We start from the raw sequence: 19079 nt of genomic DNA, 5'->3' as shown, positions 1-19079 counted from the left end.
AGTTTCCTGATTCCTGTATGTATGTAATTGATGGCAAAACACTGTGACAAAATAATTTAACATTAACCCTTTAAGTGTTGAATTTTACGGAGAAGTCACTGCTGGAAAAATGGAGGCTTTTTAGTAAAATTCTGTTTCATCACTCCCTTCTTCTTCGTCTTTTTCCAATTCACTCTCACTGCATTCAGAGATCAACAACAAGTGCAACTCGGCTCCCAATGGCATAGTAGTAATGGCATCGCCTTGTAATCATGGGCGTCGGGAGGGAGGGTCGAACGGGTCGTGGACCACCCCTGGAAATTTACATTGTTCATTTAAAGATACAATAAAGTCGAAAGTTTGTTACTCTTATTGTTAAGAACAGAAATAAAGTTCATTTAGTTAGTATTCGAAGAGAATAATCAAAGTTAAAATGCATTGGATGGAAAACATTGAATGAAAAATACACGAACAAGGTTATATTCATACAAAGAACAGATGGTTCTACAGTTTTCAAAACTCTAAGACTTACAGTTGTAGTTGAGAGGTCGCACAACAAACTTTATGAAAACATAATCCCCCTAACATTTAAAGTATTTTCTTGAACGAGACGTGCAAAAGTTAATATCAAAATGCATTTCAGATACTAACTGCATAAAATGCAAAAGAAATAATGAAAAATAGTTATGCTGGTGTTCACTAGTTTGGTTGATCGAGTCTCCCCATTTATATAATAATAATATTAATTATTATTATTATTATTTTGAATACAATTTATTTTTTAGTTTAAAATATTTATTATTGTATAATAACATTTATAACCGTGGTTCTCTAATACTTATTATACTTTTATAATTTGCCCGACCCCCTCCCTCTGCAAAAAAATTCTGGCGACGCCCATGCCTGTAATCAAGGGGTCCTTGGTTCGATACCCAGTGGAGGCACATTGCACAATGGTTCTGATCCTACTTGAAACCATATATCCAGTTCCGAATAGTCTATATGCACATAAAGTGGACTTAAAGCAAAACTTGAAACAAGATGTTTGTATCACGCAAATTTGGTTTTTGAGCCATATTTCAGTTTTCTGCATGAATTACACTGCACAACAGCAGACAACATTTCTTAGGTCTATCATATATTATCTTTCTTCTTCTTTTTCATCTTCTTCCTCTTCGCAATGCTGTGCTTAGCATATTAGATTGGAACAAAAGACAGGTCTATCACAGGTTCCTTTCCTTCCACCAGAAAAAAAAAACTTTCTAGAAGTTTCAGCGAAAAATGCAGACTCGACCAGGACTCAAATTCTGAATTTACATCTCTATGCTGCGAGGAACCAGGCAACATTGATGTCTACAGTGTTTTAAAGGCAACAGATTCTCTTGTAGTAGGACTTGCAGAGACGATTTCATGCAGGTAAAACAACTGTGGCGAAAAATCAGGCAAAGCCAGGCCGGCTCGGTAGCTCAGTATGCCAGAGACCCTGGTTCGTGTCCTGGTCGAGCCTGCATTTTTCGCCGGAACTTCAACATAGTACATATACTGTGTGTGACAAATCTTAATGAAAAAACGTTGTTCACCAGAAGACAATAGAAGAGGTGCTCTCCCAAAACATAGTCTGAAATAAAATAAAACAACTTCGGATAGGAATCGTGGGAATTTCATCATTTTTCATCATTAGATTTTGTGTTAGATGTGAAGAAAAATATAACATGTTATTCTTTCCTGAATTTCATTTGTATAAAAAAATTATAGGCAAATGTAATTGTCGCACAGAGAAAATTAACTTGAAGGAATATTTCAGTGAATGCATCAGGCCACTTGAACCCTGGAGGCATTGGTCACAGCACAGCCAATTCGGCAACTGGTAGCACCTTGTCACCTGCTCCCGATGTTAACATTGTGAACCTTCAGGACCCAAATAGTGCTACAGGATCATCTCCAACATGTTCCAATCATGAGTCCCTAAGTTCCAGCTCTGACAAACAGGAATATTCACCCACCAAAACGATTTCCACAGGTTACAGCAGTTTTGCAATTATGAAACAAAAGGTAATGCTTCTTATACTTTTGGTTATACTATACATAATTACTATGCAATATGTTCCATTGAAGTTAATCATGGGTGTTTTACTGTGGACAAATGTATATTCATTAAGTAGGGTGGCATGGAGCCGACTGACACATTCCAAATGGTCATAGCTAGGGATGGTCGATATCGAAAATTTGATATCATGATATATCGTCAAGAAAATATCATCACAGATGACATGATACGATATTTTTTCCGTATCAGGATATCAGTTATATATCATCTCCATGATATATATAGCCACCAAATAATGTGATGATATATCACTGACATGATATATATCACTAAAATATGATGATATATCGCCAACACGATATATATCACCAAATATTGTGATGATATATCGTCTAGTTGATATCATCTGGATGATATTTTTTCAACATCGCAATGTATCGTCTGGACGATATATAGCCCAACAATAGCCATAGCTAATGTATGGAAACAGAAAAATAAGCAAAACCATCTACAATTAGGACGCACTAGCAACCAGCGTGGAACCACCCGCTCTGGTAGCGACGCGCTGTTGCCGGATAGACTTACTTCAGGATTTTCGCAAGCCCACAGAAACATGTGTAGGATTAAACATCTGGTTAAACATATAACAACGGGACACTTCCATTGTTCTCAGTCCGACTCATGTTCATATTTGAAGGAACAACGTTAATAGGTGGAGAGCTTTTGGCTGAGTGAAGTGTGTTTTTTTAAAAATATTCAGTCCGATTTCTGTATTTAATACTTTTGTGTGTGAGCGGGTGTTTGTGTGTGTGTTTGTAAGAGTTGTTTGGAGAAATTGTACTGCAATGTCGGAAAGAAGAAAGAAAGTAATTGGTAGCTTCCCAAATTATCTCACTTCACACACTCACATGTGCCTCCCCGATGGTACAGTGGTAGGGTAAGCGTCGTCGCCTTTTAATCAAATAGTCCTGGGTTCGATACCCTGTCGAGACACACAGTGGTTCGGATCCCACTTCCAACTGTAGGTCCATTCCAGATTAGCCATAGTGTGCATAAAGTGCACTTTAAAACACCAACTCAATCAATCATTCACATACAATTGATTTGTTCTTGATAAATTCTTCTTCGTAATACAGTAACTCAGTTCTGTGAAATTCTGTTTTAGAGGTAAATTTTTGTAGGTTCCGAAAAATATAATTTAAAAACGTGTTAACGAAACCAAGTTGTACGTAATTTGTTTATACGTAATTCGCCCTAATTTTCAAGACATACATTTCATTTGTACATTCTGAAGCTTCAACAATGTCACAGAAGTATAAATTCCATGTCGTTACAAAACAAAGGGCGAGTTTTGTATACAAAAACAATAGGCAGGCATAGCTGGGGTCGGTATCGAGCTGCGAAAAAGACGAACGCCTTGGTGTGACAAGGACGGCAAAGAGAGGTAGCTTGAAATCAAAGGAGAACGATTTGCCACAGATGTTCATAACAAGACGCATTTTTTTTTTTGTAGGTAATTGTGATATGATACAACACAAGTAAAAAGATTCCGGTAGCTGATGCTTGCAATGTACCATAATAAAAACACAACAGAGGTTCTTTCAGTGAAGGTTTTCAGTTGCTGTGTATAGCAGGAACAGAAAATGTTTCATGTTTGCCAGAAAGTAAAATTCACATGGGAAGTTAACGTTAACCTACAAGAAACTTCAGATTCGAACTTCTAGATTCGTTAATTTATCACTTTACGACGGAAATAACATATATTAGCATAGTGATACGTACGTGCTTAATTTGCGTGACATTTTATTTTTTTCCCGAGCTTGCCAACAGCTGATTAGCCTGTCCGCCTGTTTGTGCGAACGTGGCAATTCAGAAAACCCCCAGTCACATGGCAGCCAACGAGGAGACAGAATTTGGTCACGTTCTGCCGTTCTGCGTTCTGATTGCACACCGCTTCTTATCGCGGCCAGACTTTAAATACTTCCCTGTATGCTATGTATTATTTACAGATTACAAGTTTATTTTTTTGAAAACTACATCAGTCATATTATCTCCATTTACATCAATGCTGTTGTCTGGAAGTTGAAAGCTTTTCTGGATGGATATTCTTTGAATAATTTATTACTATACAGCTGATTGACTAGACATGCACAGGAGATTTGGATATCCAAAACTGGATATCTAACGATCATCCATGGATCTGATCTGGACATTGTTTATATCCAATGAATATCCCTTGGAGATTTTGTGCGTATGAAAAAGAAATCTTGGGTATACCCTGTGCATGTGACACCAAGGAAATAGTTACACCACAGAATAGCAGTTTAATAAGACAAATGTAAGAATTTCAAGAAATTAAATTACTTATCAAGACCCGAGTACACTCATCACTTGGTTCTATAGTTACATCAATATTATTAATATCTGTTTGTTACACTTTTTCTCCTTTTTGTAATTTAAAACTTGTACAAGGAATTGAAAGCATTAAATAAAACTTAAAATTAATTTGGCATACTCCGTTGTTTATGTGTATATTTTTGTTTCTGATTTACAGGTGAAGCGAGGTCTGAGTCATCCTTTGAGAAGATTTAAGTCTGAGATGAGTGTCAATGAGGATAAGTCCTGCAAGAAATCATCCACTGTTACCCTGAGTATAGAGCCTCGAGGTGGTGGGGAAGCGGATGCCACAGAGCTGCTCCATGAGGAAGGACTTTCACATGCCATTTCCCAGCCGAATATCCTTTCTATCAATAATTCTCCTAGACATCCCAAAAGGCCTACAGGTATTGTAATGAAATTTTACATACTACTGACAGTGTGATATGTACCAATTTGACTTATTAACAAAGCAGACTAGAAGTTGTTTTTTTTCTACTATGAAATTAGTAAAAACAATTCCCAAGGGTTATTCCGAACCCACTGGTTTGACCTCCCTCTTGAGACTTCATATTATTGCTTTGTATGGTACTAATGCTCCAAAATAGCCCCATTTTTTTCATTCGCTATTCATTGATCCTATTCCTGTTTTTTTTTTTTTTTATTTAAGAAATTCAAAACCTTTTGATATTGAATTAGCATCAGTCATCTCTAAAGTAAAGAATGTACTTGCCTGATATACCTACTTTGCTGTTTTGCCATACATGCAATATTGAAGAATAATATTTTTTTTGGAAATAATACATTATTATTAATATTTTTATTACAGATTTGAAAGTGCCTGTGAGTGTGAGACCTGAAAAATACAGAGGCATAGAAGGAAAAGCTATTCAAGCACGTGGGCTGACACTTCAGAAAACCTCACAAATTTATTTACATATTAAATTACAAAGGTAAGTAATACAAAATGTACATAATAACTGTCTTGAATGAGGATGACACTGTGTAATTAGCACCAACTGGTAATCTAATTAGTAATGAGTACCAATTGAATACTGATATATTATTGGTTCTCAATATTTCTTTTAAAAAAAATCCAGACACCCAGTTCCAATTTGAACATGTTATTTCCTGTAACTATAAGGAATCGCTGCAGGTAGAATAGGTAAAGTGACCATTTGTGTCTTTCTTCTTTTTCTTCTATTGCACTACAGCCCTTGGTGGGCTCTGGCATCCCAACCTCCACCTCATTCTGTCTTGAGCTACATTCTTTCAATTACATACATTCATTCTTTTCAAATCATGCTCAACTGCATCGATCCATCTTCCCTCAGTCTTCCTTTCGGCCTTCTTCCCCATAATTTCTGGTTTAATACCAAGCATGGTAACCTGTTCTCCTTCATTCTCATCAGATGTCCTGCCCATCTTAAACGTTGTGATTTGATGTATCTCCCCACATGTTCATGTTGGATCAACTCTTCCAGCTCCATATTATTCCTAATTCTATAGGATCCATCTTCATTCTTAATGGGGCAAAAAATCTTTCGTAAGATTTTTCTTTCAAAACACATTACCTTGCTTTCTGCTTTTTATGCAAGTTTCCAGGATTCTGCACCATAAGATATCACCGGTCTGATGAATGTCCTATATAGTCTTAATTTTGTGTTCTTCCAAGACCATTTGTGTATCGAATTGATTTTCAGCTATCCAAATTAGCACTGCTTTCATAGAATGAAATGTGTATTAAAACTAACATGCTTGGGCATATGTATTCTTTGTATAACCAAATTTCTATAGACTATAGGGCATCTTGCAAGGAATTATTCAGGGAGAAACAAATAATGACAATATACTCCAGGGGGTGCTCGTTGCTATGTGAAGTACGTATGCATTACGTCATCTGGGAGGATCGGGTTTGACGGTGCTCGTTGCTATGTGCAGTAAGTTTAGTGCGGGGTACATTTATCTACTAACACGTCGCAAAAATCGGAACAAGCAGGTTGTTGATTTTGTAGCGTTCGATTTATTTTTATTGTATTTTTGTACTTGTAGACTGCAATCATATCTAATTGTGCTGTAGCAAGCTATGAAAACTATAACCAGAAAACTAAAGGAACTGACATAAAATATCATAGATTTCCAGTCGATAATTGCGTAAGTAAACAGTGGATTCATGCTTGTAGACGAAATGTAAAAAAACGCAAGTGTGCAGTGCCAATTATTGTGAAGAAGACTATGTGCGAGATCTGAAAGCAGAATTTCTGTATTTTCCACCAAAGAACATGAAGAAGCCAACTGCAGAGCCATCGCTAAAATTACACCCAATTACTTTAGTACCAAATAATCGAGGAAATGGTGTAGTTCTCCTAAACACTTATCTTCACAATATTATTCGCTTGTAGGACGTGTTGCTAAGGTTTGCAGAGATGTACGCTACGAAAGATATGCAATAAGGAGACGTGCCCTAAACAAGCTAAGGACTATGCTGCCAAAAAAGAGAAAAATATATAGACGAAGGTATATGCACAAACTGCAAGCAATGGTTCGTTGTTGGAAAACATATTCAATCGTTTACAATGGAGAAACACACGTCTGCATAATGAAGCAAATAAATTAAAGATTACAAACAACCTCTATCAACCTGATTTAACTGAATAAAGAAGTTCAAAATCTACAACGTAACCTAACCGACAGTACCTCAAGAAAAGTCATCAATATCTTGAAAATGTGTTCAACTAGTGCGAAGTACGTAGTGAGCCTAACTGATTTGTTATGTACATTTTATGTAAGTCGGATTTATAATTATTAACAATTTCATTTAACACTTTAACACAGACCGATGTTGATTGTGATTTGTATGTTCACATTATTGTGAAAAACGTTGTCGGAAATGGGCATTTCGAAGATCGTGTACTAACTTTCACGCTATTTGAAATGAAATTCACCTAGTACATCTTCAATTCGAGTTACATAGCGTTGTATGCACGATGGTAAGTATTGCATGAGTGAATATTACACCCATCATTGAAATTTTTGCAACTTCGTTCAATTTTGGTATTTCACAAATATATTGTGAATAATTTTGTACCCTTGTACTCAATATAAACCAATGGATATTACATTATTTCTTTGTAGTACATTTCTGTCAAAAAGAGCAAGATCTAAGATTAGTGTAATGCAAGTTACTTCGTTAATGTACAAATGTGTGTCTTATATCAGCCTTGGAGTATATTTTCCGGTTATACAACTCAGACACACATGGAAATGGAAATGGAAAATCTGCGGACAAAGTCCTTTAACGAATAATGATTCGTACAGTTGCACGGTCAATCATTGTGAGTTAATGTAACTTTTCTCCTTTATTGTTTAATTAAACAAAGAACTAAGATATTTTCATCGATATTCTCAAAGCGTTTCATTTACCGTGTGATCATAAATCTATTTCTATAGGCTTGAATTAGTAGGTTAAGACATTTAAGTTTGATGTTCCTAGTACTCATCAAGTATTTCGAGTAGGTTAACTTAGTTAAATTAGTACTTGTACACTTTGGCTCGTCTTCTCCACGCGTTTGTATGTAAAGTTCTTAATACGAAAAAATACTTTTTAGAACTATGACAACGATAACTTGCAGCCAAATTTGAACCAGAGAAATAATAAAATATCTGCAAATTACAAACTGGAATTTCGTTTTCAAAGTCTGAAACTACTATCTTACAAACTATTTCATCATTCTTCCTCCACATAAAACTTTCCAAAAAAATTTTGCATGTGGAACTTTGATCCGTACGTAAATTATTGTACAGTAAATAAATATATGAAGAAGGTTGGGAATTCTTTCGAATTTAGAGTAAGTTTCAAATGCAGAGTAAAATTTTATCTAGATTGTATATTGCTTCTTTCACTTGATAATTTCAAAAATAAAGTTACATTATGGAGAATGGTAAAGATTAGATTTTAAGTATAGCAGTATAATTTTAATACTTTCTGATGTTATGTAAAATTTGAAATGTTCCTGGAAATGATTGCAACATTCTGAATGAATAAGAAGGAACTATTCGGTCAGAAAACTAAATATTAGGCTTTTGTACTGCGTTGTGTTAAATGTTGTAACTAGATTATACCGGACTACTATCGGATTAAAAATTACGGATATTCAAGTTTGGACTCCAATTAAAAGTTAATCAGTAGAACCACATAAAAACGAGTTACATCAAAATTCGGCTTATTCAATTCTGTGCAAATCTACAGTTACCAATTTATTTTTGATTATGCGTTCTATTTTTATCATCGTGAGAACAAAATAGGATTATTTTTTAGTTTGGCAAACTATCGCTCTCTTTGAGATTCTATAAATATAGAACGGGTGTTTTTTTTATATATAAATTATATATTATATAATTTATTTATTTATTATCCAATCTCTAATATCCATAATTTATAATCCGATAGTACCCCTGTGACGTTCTGTGAGGCCCGTAGTACCTCGGAGGCCTCTGTCGATCTCCTTGTCATAGTGGTTAGCACATCGCGCTTCGACGCCAGGGGTCCCGGATTCGAATCCAATCGGGTAAGACATTGATTTGTCCTTAATGAGAAAATTGAGAATTTAGTAAATGTGATAGTATATGTGAATACAAATATTGATTGATTGATTTGCTTCATTTACTTCGCTTCTTGTGCCACTTTTGGCTAATTTGCGAAGACAGGGATGAGTGATGAAATGATGAATGAACAATCACAAATATCCATGCCCAAGCCAGGATTCGAACCCAAACCTCTGGCGTTGAAGTGCGATGTGCTAACCACTACGCCAAGGAGGCCGGCTTGTGGAAACAAAGAAAGATATCCTCTTATGGGTTTTCCTTTCATATTTAAAAAAAGACAGAAAAGCAAAAATATACCAAATCTGTCAATCAATTCTTTCTTTGTAACTCTTTCACTATGCAATCCAATTCTTCTTTAGCATGCAACATTTCTTATTAAAATCATAATACGATTTATGAAATGATGAAATCTGAAATTCTAATGCGAGCACGGACAACCTTCTTTGTAATATATCGGTCAGGTTTCAGAAACATGAATTTTTACAATGTTTGCATGTGCAATTTTCCCTCTTTTAAAAGTAGCATGTTTTAATTATGTTACTAATCATTAAAGGAATACCTCAATACCATCCCGAAGTATGATAATTAATATTTACCCCTCAAAGTAATGAAACACTTTCCCTCTCTGAAACTCGCATAGAAATGATAGCGGCCGTTTGCTTCGGCCAAGCCAACGAACATAACCGAAGGGGCACCGAGCATAACCGATCCTCCCACATGACGTCACGCGCTCGTGCATGATCGGCAATTTTCGGATGGCACTACCTTATAGTATATTAAGTTACCTTGAATATACTCTCTATACATCTATAAGGCTATAATGTTTGTTCTAAATACTACAAGCGTGACTAAAAGTAACCAGTATGACAATAAAAATAATATATTGTCATAACAAAATATGAAAATAGTTAGGCTAAGTCCAAAGTTCCACATTTGTGCAATATTTATAATAATTTAGTCATATGATTGCTCAAAATTTTATTCAAATAATACAATTAAATGTCTGAAATTACTACTTAAACCTATTCCTTTAAATATGATGTTTAAAAAAGCCAATTTGTATATAATGACAAAATTATCAAATTGTGAAATATTCTGAATTCATATTCATAACAGTTATTTTTGACTGACAAAATGAAAAACAAATATTTTAAATCATATGTGTTCTTTCTGACAAGAAAGATATGATACATTCAAATTTATAATTAAATTTATTGAAATTATGTACATTTGCATTGGCATCAAGGTTTATATACAAAGGTCAACTCTTTAAAATTGTTCAATGTATAATATGATGTCATACTTGGTATTTTGTATCAACATTCGAAAAATGGTAATTGTAATCATTCGATAAGTATATTGTGATATACATAGTAAAATAGCTGTAACAGAGCAAATATGTACATTTACTACACAAACATTCAAGCTGTTAAGCACTTATGGACAAAAATATAAAACAAAAACAATTGAAGATAACTCATACTAGAAAATCTGGCAGGAACTAGTTGCTCTAATACTAGTTGTCTGCGACTTTAAAAAGATCTCAGGATGGAAATATGGAATGGTGATATATTTGTACAATAATTGTTGCTTTTAAAGCATTAAACTGGGCAATGTTATAATAACTTGGATGTTTAAGTTATATGGAAGCCTTTTATGACTCGAATGAACTTTGAATATGATATAATCTTATAAAGATTCGAAAGTTGTGGAATGACACTGATATGTATAATAGATACCATGTTGAATTGGAAGCAGTGAATAGGTATCTGTTTTCATCTTCCTTAACGGGCAGGCTTGTAAAGTTACAGTTCCTCAAATGAGTGCTTTGAGGAAGGTCGCATAGAGTGACACTTATATGTTCTACGTTTGGAGGTGATTTGATCAGATGATGAATTTCGAAAACTGAAGCTCAGAATTGTAGATACAAAGACTTGCTTTATCCTGGAAGGAGATAACAAAGATATTTTTTTTTTATGTATAGCATTGATATCTTATAAATGTTCTTGTAAACATATGCATAATTTGATGCTATTGTAATTTTTGTTGTTTCTAGGTTGTTGTTTTTTTATCAATATAATAATTATAAAGTTATCAGTATATGTAAATTTAAATTTCCTTTTCAATATAGCACCATAGCTACCTATTGTGCTGATACTGAGTTTGAATTATACTGACAAAGTCGTTATACCAGATACACAACCACAATACCAGAAGGAAAGATAATTACTACCAAAATCAGCACAGACTCAATATCTCAAAACAATCACCAATGAATGCTGGGAAAATATTCTACAAGCAGTTGCCTCATGACATAAAACTGATAACTCCCAAAAATAAACAAATACAAACAACAAAGAAATATTTGACAGACAGAGCTGTCTACAGTCTCGCAGAATTCATGGAACAAGATGATATAACTTAGAAACATGCTCAATGTGTATACACTTCACAAGCAAATCTCATGACAGTAGAACTAAAGAGCCGCTCTGCCTGATATTCCAAAATAGTAATAATAATAAAAAACTATTCTAAAAAAATATATTATTCTCATTTTGATGCAAAGCCAATGTACTGAACAATATGTATTTTATTTTATTCTTCTTTCAATGATGCAATGTTAGTGCATTTTTTTTCATTTTTACTTTGGTGTAGTGATGTAATGTACTCCACAATGTTTCTTCTCTTTTGTTATGATGTACTAAACTAAATACTATTTTGTATCTTGACTTTTTCCATGCTCTTTTAATCAAAGGTCTATGGATGGAAAGAACATTCAAATTCAAACTATAACTTAGTTATTAGAAAATAAAACATGATGAAGTAAAATTACTATCACATGCATTTCCTTTGAACATTAAGGTGCAAAATTGGAGAGAATATGTATAACTCTATGGAATTCAGCAATAAGCAGCCCAGACCCATAAAGAGTTGTAGTGCTTCATGTGAAGAAGCAACAGCTCTCCATATGTAATTTTCTGCACGATAAACTTGATCAACCAGATGAAATATCAAACTCTCATGCTATAGTTTGAAACACATGAGATTATTCAAAACCACACATTTACATGGCTCGTACATTTATTATAGGGTGACCACAAGGAAAAGAACCTTTGGCCAAAAGCGTTCATGCATTTTCCCCACCGTTCTCGGGCTTCAGGGCAGTGTTGCCAGGTCAGACTTGAAAAATCGGGAGATTGTTCCTTGGGAAACCAGAAGATCTGCTACAAAAATCAGATGATCTAATAGTAGCGGATGAAGGATGTTCTCGGGGGAGGGGGGATAGGCAACTGAGGGGCAATGGATCTTTTCTTTGTGGGTCCACTAGTAATGAGGTACTAACATTTTTAACCACATCCTGTACCCATCAATATACTTTTTTGTACAGGTGCACAGTTAATGCTCACATCTGTGAGATCTAACCAACGTGCTAGGGCCTGTGGTTCAGCTGCCATTGGCCACTGAAATTTTCAATCCTTCATTTCTTCTTAGGCTGTTCAGGACACCAATGCACTCCTTTGACAAGAATAAACAACTGAATTTTGAGAAGTTGAGAAGTAAGAATTGGTAACAAATAAAGCAGTCCTGCACAAAACAAAAAATACTGAAAAGGTTAACATCATAATCTGTGCTCAGATTCATATCTGTCAATTCTTTACTTCAAATGGAGATGCTCATTTATTATCAATTGTAGTTAAGAAGTATCTCATAAAAAAGGTACATAAAATCTTCTTCTGTGTCATTTGCAAGCATGACTGGTTCAGTCGTTCTTAATGTGTCATGTGAAATAAGATAACTAATATAATATTGCCATTGCATTCCCTTTGAATTCTTTTTTTTTTTTTTTTAACAGCCCTATTGCACCAGAGAAGGTACGTAGGAGTTCCACCAACATTGCAGGCAAAACACTTGTAAAATCCCACTTGATACCAGCTGCTCCAAATCCTCGCTTTGACTTAAATTTCCAAGTTGATGATTCTGAAGGAGTGGCTCCTCAATCATTCCTTGTTTTCGACATAAGGACTTCCAACCGACAAGTTGTGGCAACAAGGAAAATTACTTTGTATGATTTGTTTACAGGTAAGATATTTATGTAATTTATGAATTGCAGAACTTAATGACTATGATTGATGTTTGCATTTCCTCATGCATATTTTCTTATTCCTACTAATCTTTACTTGTACAACTTCCTCAAAGAAAATTTTATTCAAGAGTTTCTGTTTCACAGAACATTTGAAAATTCTTTATGTATGATGGATACAATAATGTAGTTGTTAGTGTTCATAAATGTTCATAATCTTTTAATTATGAATAAGATTTTAGTAGCAGTTTACATCTATTTTTTTTTCTTAAAATATTCACTCTCTTAAATATCACTTAAAATGCAGGAAAATGTAAAATCAAGGAAACTTTTATGACATTTTGCTATGTTGTGACAATCAATATTAAATGTATAATGTGGGAAAATATAAATTCCAGGAATGTAAAATTGGGGTTCCACTGTATTTCACCACTTGCAATTGAGATGTAGGTTGTAATTCTACCTTTTCTCCAGAGTCTGGAATCGCTGACTTAACACTAGAACGGCAAAGGATCTGATACTTGCAAGAACAGTGGAAATGGGTCTTTTTAACCCCTCATAAGAAATGCATTTAAGAATTTTAATTATTTTAGAATGGGAACATATTTTTAATTCATATTATTTTCTGTGCTTTATGTATTATAATCAATGTTTAGGTGGTTTGTGATACATTTTGATTACACATAAGAGCTATAATAAAAAACAACTGAACACTCCAGAGTGTGCAACATATCACCCCGAGACACTGCTACTTGACGCAACATATTCAGAAACGTCCTTCCCAGTCCAAGAACACTACCTACATGACATGTAAACTGACAAGTGGGAACATGCTAAAGACAAGATGACACAGGAACCACAACCTAACACCAATATTGCAGCATGCATAAATGAAACTTCACAGGGGTCAAATTGACCCTTCCCGCTGTTCTAGGGGTATAACATGAAATTTCACAGAAATAAATTATATTTTGTAGATTTTAATATACCATCTTAGAAAGGACAAAGAATTATGAAGTCCCAAAGTTTCAAGGAAAAAATAAGAAAAACGGGATAGTCATTAAAGGAACTGTCAAGGTAGGTGGTCATTTTGACCCCTTCCGCCGTTCTAGTGTTAAGGCACCCTGCAGTGGAGCCCTTCATTAAGCCAGTGCTCAGTCCCCTTCTGCTGGGCCGTGAGCCACATTTGGCATCAAGGGGAATGAAGCCGATGCTGATGCCAAGTCTGCTGACATAGAAATGTTCTTGTCCACCTTCTGCCAACCAGGGACCTGCAGAATGTGTTGACCCTTCTTGACACTTGGCAGAAAGAGTGGGATGAGGTCATGGGGAACAAGCTTTGTGCTATCAAGACAATCATGGTGCATGGCATTCCTCGTACCACCCCTCCCATCATTTTAAATTAGCTTCATTTTGGACACAGCCATCTCAGCCATGGTCATTTGCTGCAAGAGCTGGGCCATCCTATGTGTTGTGTCTTTAATGTTGTTCAAGTGTTCAGCATATTTTCATTGCATGTGCCAACTTTACTTGCCTGAAACTTTTAATCTTCCCAACCGTTTATCATCTATGTTGAAAGATGATGACATTGTTTAACAAATGTTTTTGGCTTTAGAAGAAGAGTGGGGCCTCTTACACTGTTTCTGAGGACGTTTTTAAACTATAGTTTTTCTTGTATGTACGCATTGCTTGCATTGTAGAATTATTTTCCTGTAGTTTACGGTTATTACAAGCATAAGAAAACAGTTTTTCTTTGTGACGTTTCAGGCAAACGTGGCATGCAGCTGTCACACTTTGTGAACGTCACAAAGAAAAACTGTTTTCTTTTTCTTATGCTTGTAATAATCGTAAACTACAGGAAAATAATTCGTTTTTAAACTAGCCTTACCTTTTAATATGTTGTTTGTACAACCTAGCACTTTTAAAATTTCTCAGGGGGCTTTTTACACCCGTTTTCTAGCATTATGGTAAAGGTTTTAGATAAGAAGCTGTTTTCCTCGTATACTTTGAAGGGTGCAAAATGGCCACACCAGTGACGTGCGGTGACGTCGACACTTGGGGTAGCAGTCAGTGGTGTGCTCAAGGGGGGTGTGGGTCACACCCATCCTCCTTTTAGGGCCAGTATTCCTACAAAAAAGAAGAATGTCAATGACAGGAAAAGATTGCAAAATTATGAATGAGTACTAGAAAAAAGTACACGTAACCCCACCCACATTCGAAAATAAAAAAAACTATTTGATTTGACTCTAAGCCAGAGATCCTGGGTTCGAATCTCGGATTGGCCATTTGTGTTCTTTGTGTGTGTTCCTTCATCTATTTTGTTGTACCAAAGGTGGCAGAAAAGCGAAGTAAAATAAACCAAATTGAGCAATCAATCAATGATTTGATTTCATTTTTGTTACTTAGTGTCGCTTCTTTGTCACATTTGGTTAATTGCGAAGATGATACGATGAAATTGATGAAGGGACGAGCACAGGGAACGCCCATGCCCAGGTCGGGGTTCGAACCCGGAACTCCTGGTGTGGTAGCATGCTGTGATAACCACTCCCCCACGCTTGATTGATTTGGTGACAGGTAACAAAACACAACACACTTTTTTGTAGTTTCTTCAATGATATTCATTTGACATTTTGAGTTCTGAGATACATTTTTCATTCCAAATTATTTCATTATTCACTGCAACACATAGGACAAGAATGCACACTCATCACGGGTTCGAATCCTGGCCTGGATTGTTCATATGAGGTCCCTTCACCAATTTCATCATATCATCACTCAATCCTCATTTTCGCGATAACCAAATGTGGCAGAAAAGCGAAGTAAAATAAACCAAACCAACAACAATATGAACACGCATTCTCTTGCACAAATAAATACATCCGTATTTATGACTGTTAGAGACAAAGAGTAGTATATTTAAATAAAACACTACTAAAACGAGAGTCAGAGAGAGCCTGAGCACATATTTGTAATTTAATCATTATATATTCCATATTTGAAAAAGAAAAAAAGAAAGAAAGCATAACATTATTGTCTGCACATAACACGTTCCCATTTCATAAATAATAAAACTACATCCCATATTATACATACACACATATTGTACACCGTGTAAAAGGTTGTGTAAATACAGAGAACATAAGTACTGCAGAAAATTTTACCCTGTGTTCTTTAGAGGATTTACAAAAAAATTATGAGAAACCAATCCCCTATCTGTCCTATAGGAGATAGACTGGGGGACCTGAAAGCCTGGGCTTTCAACCATTGCAGCGGGGGGCGGGGGGACAAGGGAGGTAGAGGTAGAAATCTTCCTTTTCCTTGGGCCGGCCGTTTCTACCTGGAAACTGGTCTGGCGGAAGAAGAGAGAGCTAGGGTATCCAGCCAGCTTTGCCCGCGGAGAACACCGATGGACGAGAAACGCGTGGAAAAGAAGGTGTTGCATATGAGCTGTGGTGGCTTTAACAAGACAATAAATATTGTGATTTGAATATAATTCGAGATGTGAGATTGATTGATCTATCTCTGCTAGACTAGCTACTCCTCAGTGCGCGTCACTGGGCCACACCTGCCGATGATCCCAAAAATTTTAGCTCATTCATGCAACAGCGCAATAGTGAAATTTATTCTTTCTTCTCATGCAACATAACATAATGCTGCATGATTCAAAACCTGACAGTTTGACAGCTGCATGCCACATTTGCCTAAATGTTGTCTGAGTGGAATTACACCATTATGAATATTATGCAGCATATATTATCAATGAACATGTGTGGAACGAGTGTTACTCATTATTTTTATGTAAATTGATTGAGAAATGTTTCTGAAACATTGTTTTTTTTTAATTATCTTGACTTCATCAGCTTTCATTAAATTCAATACAGAAACAATTGCACAGGACTGTGGCTTCTGCCTGAAATTGTGAGTTTGTTACACATATCTGTGATTGTCAGTGCGATGAGAGTTTGTGTTAGATTTTAATTTTGACATTTAGTAAATTGTGTCACAGGCACTGTCTTAAATCAATATACAATTGTTAGGAATGTGATTGATTCAACACATTCAACTTTATTTTGTCTGATAATCCAATTGAGTAGTCTGTGAAATGTCACCAATTTTGTGTGTGTGTATGGTTGAATGGTCAAGTACTCAGTCAAGGAAGTAAAACATTAATAAATATTTTTGCCCAAATATGCATTTTTGTATGCTATTTAGGGATGCAGCAATTATGTTAATTAATGTGGCTACTCTCTCAGAATGGCCGCGGTGGCTTAGTCAGTAACGCATCCGACTACCATGCTAAAGGTCCCGGGTTCGATCCCCAGCTGGTTCCAATCCGGGAACTTTTCTAATGTTGGAAGCAGCCCCGGCACCCACCCAGCATCGAATGACATGGGTACCTGGGGGAAACCCTGGGGGGTAAAGGCAGTCAGGGGTGTGATGCTGATCACATCACCTCCACTCACGACTGGATCAAGAAAGTGTGGGACATTACCCCCACACCCCCTATATGCCTTCATGGCATGGTGCTACGCACAGGAGAGCACTTTACCTTTTTTTTTACTCTTTCAGAAAATATCTCCCTGGTATTCTGACAACTGTGTTGTGTTTATTTGTGTGAACGTGCACGTGTCTTGATTTACCATGAACAAAATTAAAAGAGGTAAGATTAAATTCTACTCGAATTTTTCTCATGTAACTTGATGAAATTTTTGCATTAAATCTTTTGCATTAAAACCCTTATTTGAATATTACAATTCTTCTTACATTTCAGACACCAACTCAGACAACACTGAAGTGTGTACCTGGTTATCTTTAAGCAGTGGAGTATCTCTGGAAGTGAAAGTGGGTTATGGAAAGCAGGTCAAGAAGTCCTCTAGAAAGTTGTTTCGTAGTTGGTCTGTTCATAGAATTGGCAAAGTATGAATCAAGATGCCAGCCATATGTGGGAGTAACTGAGCATAATACCTCATTGTAAGTTCTTCAGAGGTCACATACCAACAGCTCAAACAAAATCTAGTCAGTGTATTTTTTTATAATAAAATCACAGTATGTAAATTGAAATGTCTACAAATATTCCATATTTTGTAGAAACTTATTAAATTATTCTTTAATATACATTCTCTTTGAATAAAGTATTTGAATAAAATTATCAGTTCAGTTGATTGTAATTTGTTTGCGTGTGAAATTACAACCCAATTTGTGTGAAAATGATACCCAAAGTCTAGGTTAGTATAAGTTCTTGCAACAATATTATTGACATTGTGATTACAATTTTAATTTGTAATCCTTGCTACATAAAATATGTACATGCAAAATAAACAAATCAATATATGCAGAATCATCTGAGAATCAGATTGATTGCTCTATGCATAAGTTGGCAGGGGCAAGTGGAGGGGGGCACCCCCAAATTTTTAGGTTATTCAAATATACAAGTTAATGGTACTCTTCTTAACCTTTCTGGACCTCAGGAACAAAGTAATGGGTAATTTTTATGATTTAGCAAATGCAACAGTTATTTAGCAAAAAAAAAAAGTATTGGAAGCTATTTTTATTGGATAAAAAACTTTTATATTTTGACACCCCCCCCCCCCCCCCCCCAAGTAGATTCTGCTCCTTCAAAGTTAGGTCCCAAGTTAAGCCCATGGTTGGTACGATTAGAGTACTATATCTATTAAGACTAATATAATAAAAGTTAGGAAACAAAAACATTGTTTCAAAGTTTATATGTAAACTGCTAGATTCAGATATTCATACAGTTATTGTGAAAGACACATTAAATTATTTTATATGAATTTATTAATGATATAATGAATGCTTACATGTTGGGTGTCTGACTGGCATTCTGAAGACCCAGATTCAGTCTCCAGGATAAGTAATTTGGGGTACAAATTCTTCCACGAATAACTCTGCTGTTCTAAGGATCACTCAAATTGCAATCAGTGGGTACCTCAGGACAATCTTGAGTGGGAAAAGCCACCATTTCTACATCAT

General features: G+C 35.5%; 1 protein-coding gene across 5 annotated transcripts in view; it reads left to right on the top strand.

Moving 5' to 3' along the window:
• The window catches only part of LOC146000383 (uncharacterized), a 112083-nt gene extending 93835 nt beyond the window's left edge, over window positions 1–18248 (top strand). For all 5 annotated transcript variants that reach the window (XM_083137961.1, XM_083137959.1, XM_083137960.1 and 2 more), the window contains exons 17-21: window positions 1784–2031; window positions 4581–4809; window positions 5232–5355; window positions 12861–13087; window positions 17860–18248. In XM_083137961.1, the coding sequence (XP_082994087.1) occupies window positions 1784–2031; window positions 4581–4809; window positions 5232–5355; window positions 12861–13087; window positions 17860–18011 (980 nt within the window). In that variant the 3' untranslated portion in view covers window positions 18012–18248. The remainder of the gene's footprint in view (window positions 1–1783; window positions 2032–4580; window positions 4810–5231; window positions 5356–12860; window positions 13088–17859) is intronic.
• The last annotated feature ends 831 nt before the right edge of the window (window positions 18249–19079 follow it).

This window comes from Lepisma saccharinum, chromosome 16 (genome assembly GCF_977018435.1).
Source record: "Lepisma saccharinum chromosome 16, izLepSacc3.1, whole genome shotgun sequence".
NCBI classification, from domain to species: Eukaryota; Metazoa; Arthropoda; class Insecta; order Zygentoma; family Lepismatidae; genus Lepisma; species Lepisma saccharinum.
Note: the sequence above shows the minus strand (reverse complement) of the source record. Positions and strands in the feature narration are given on the sequence as shown.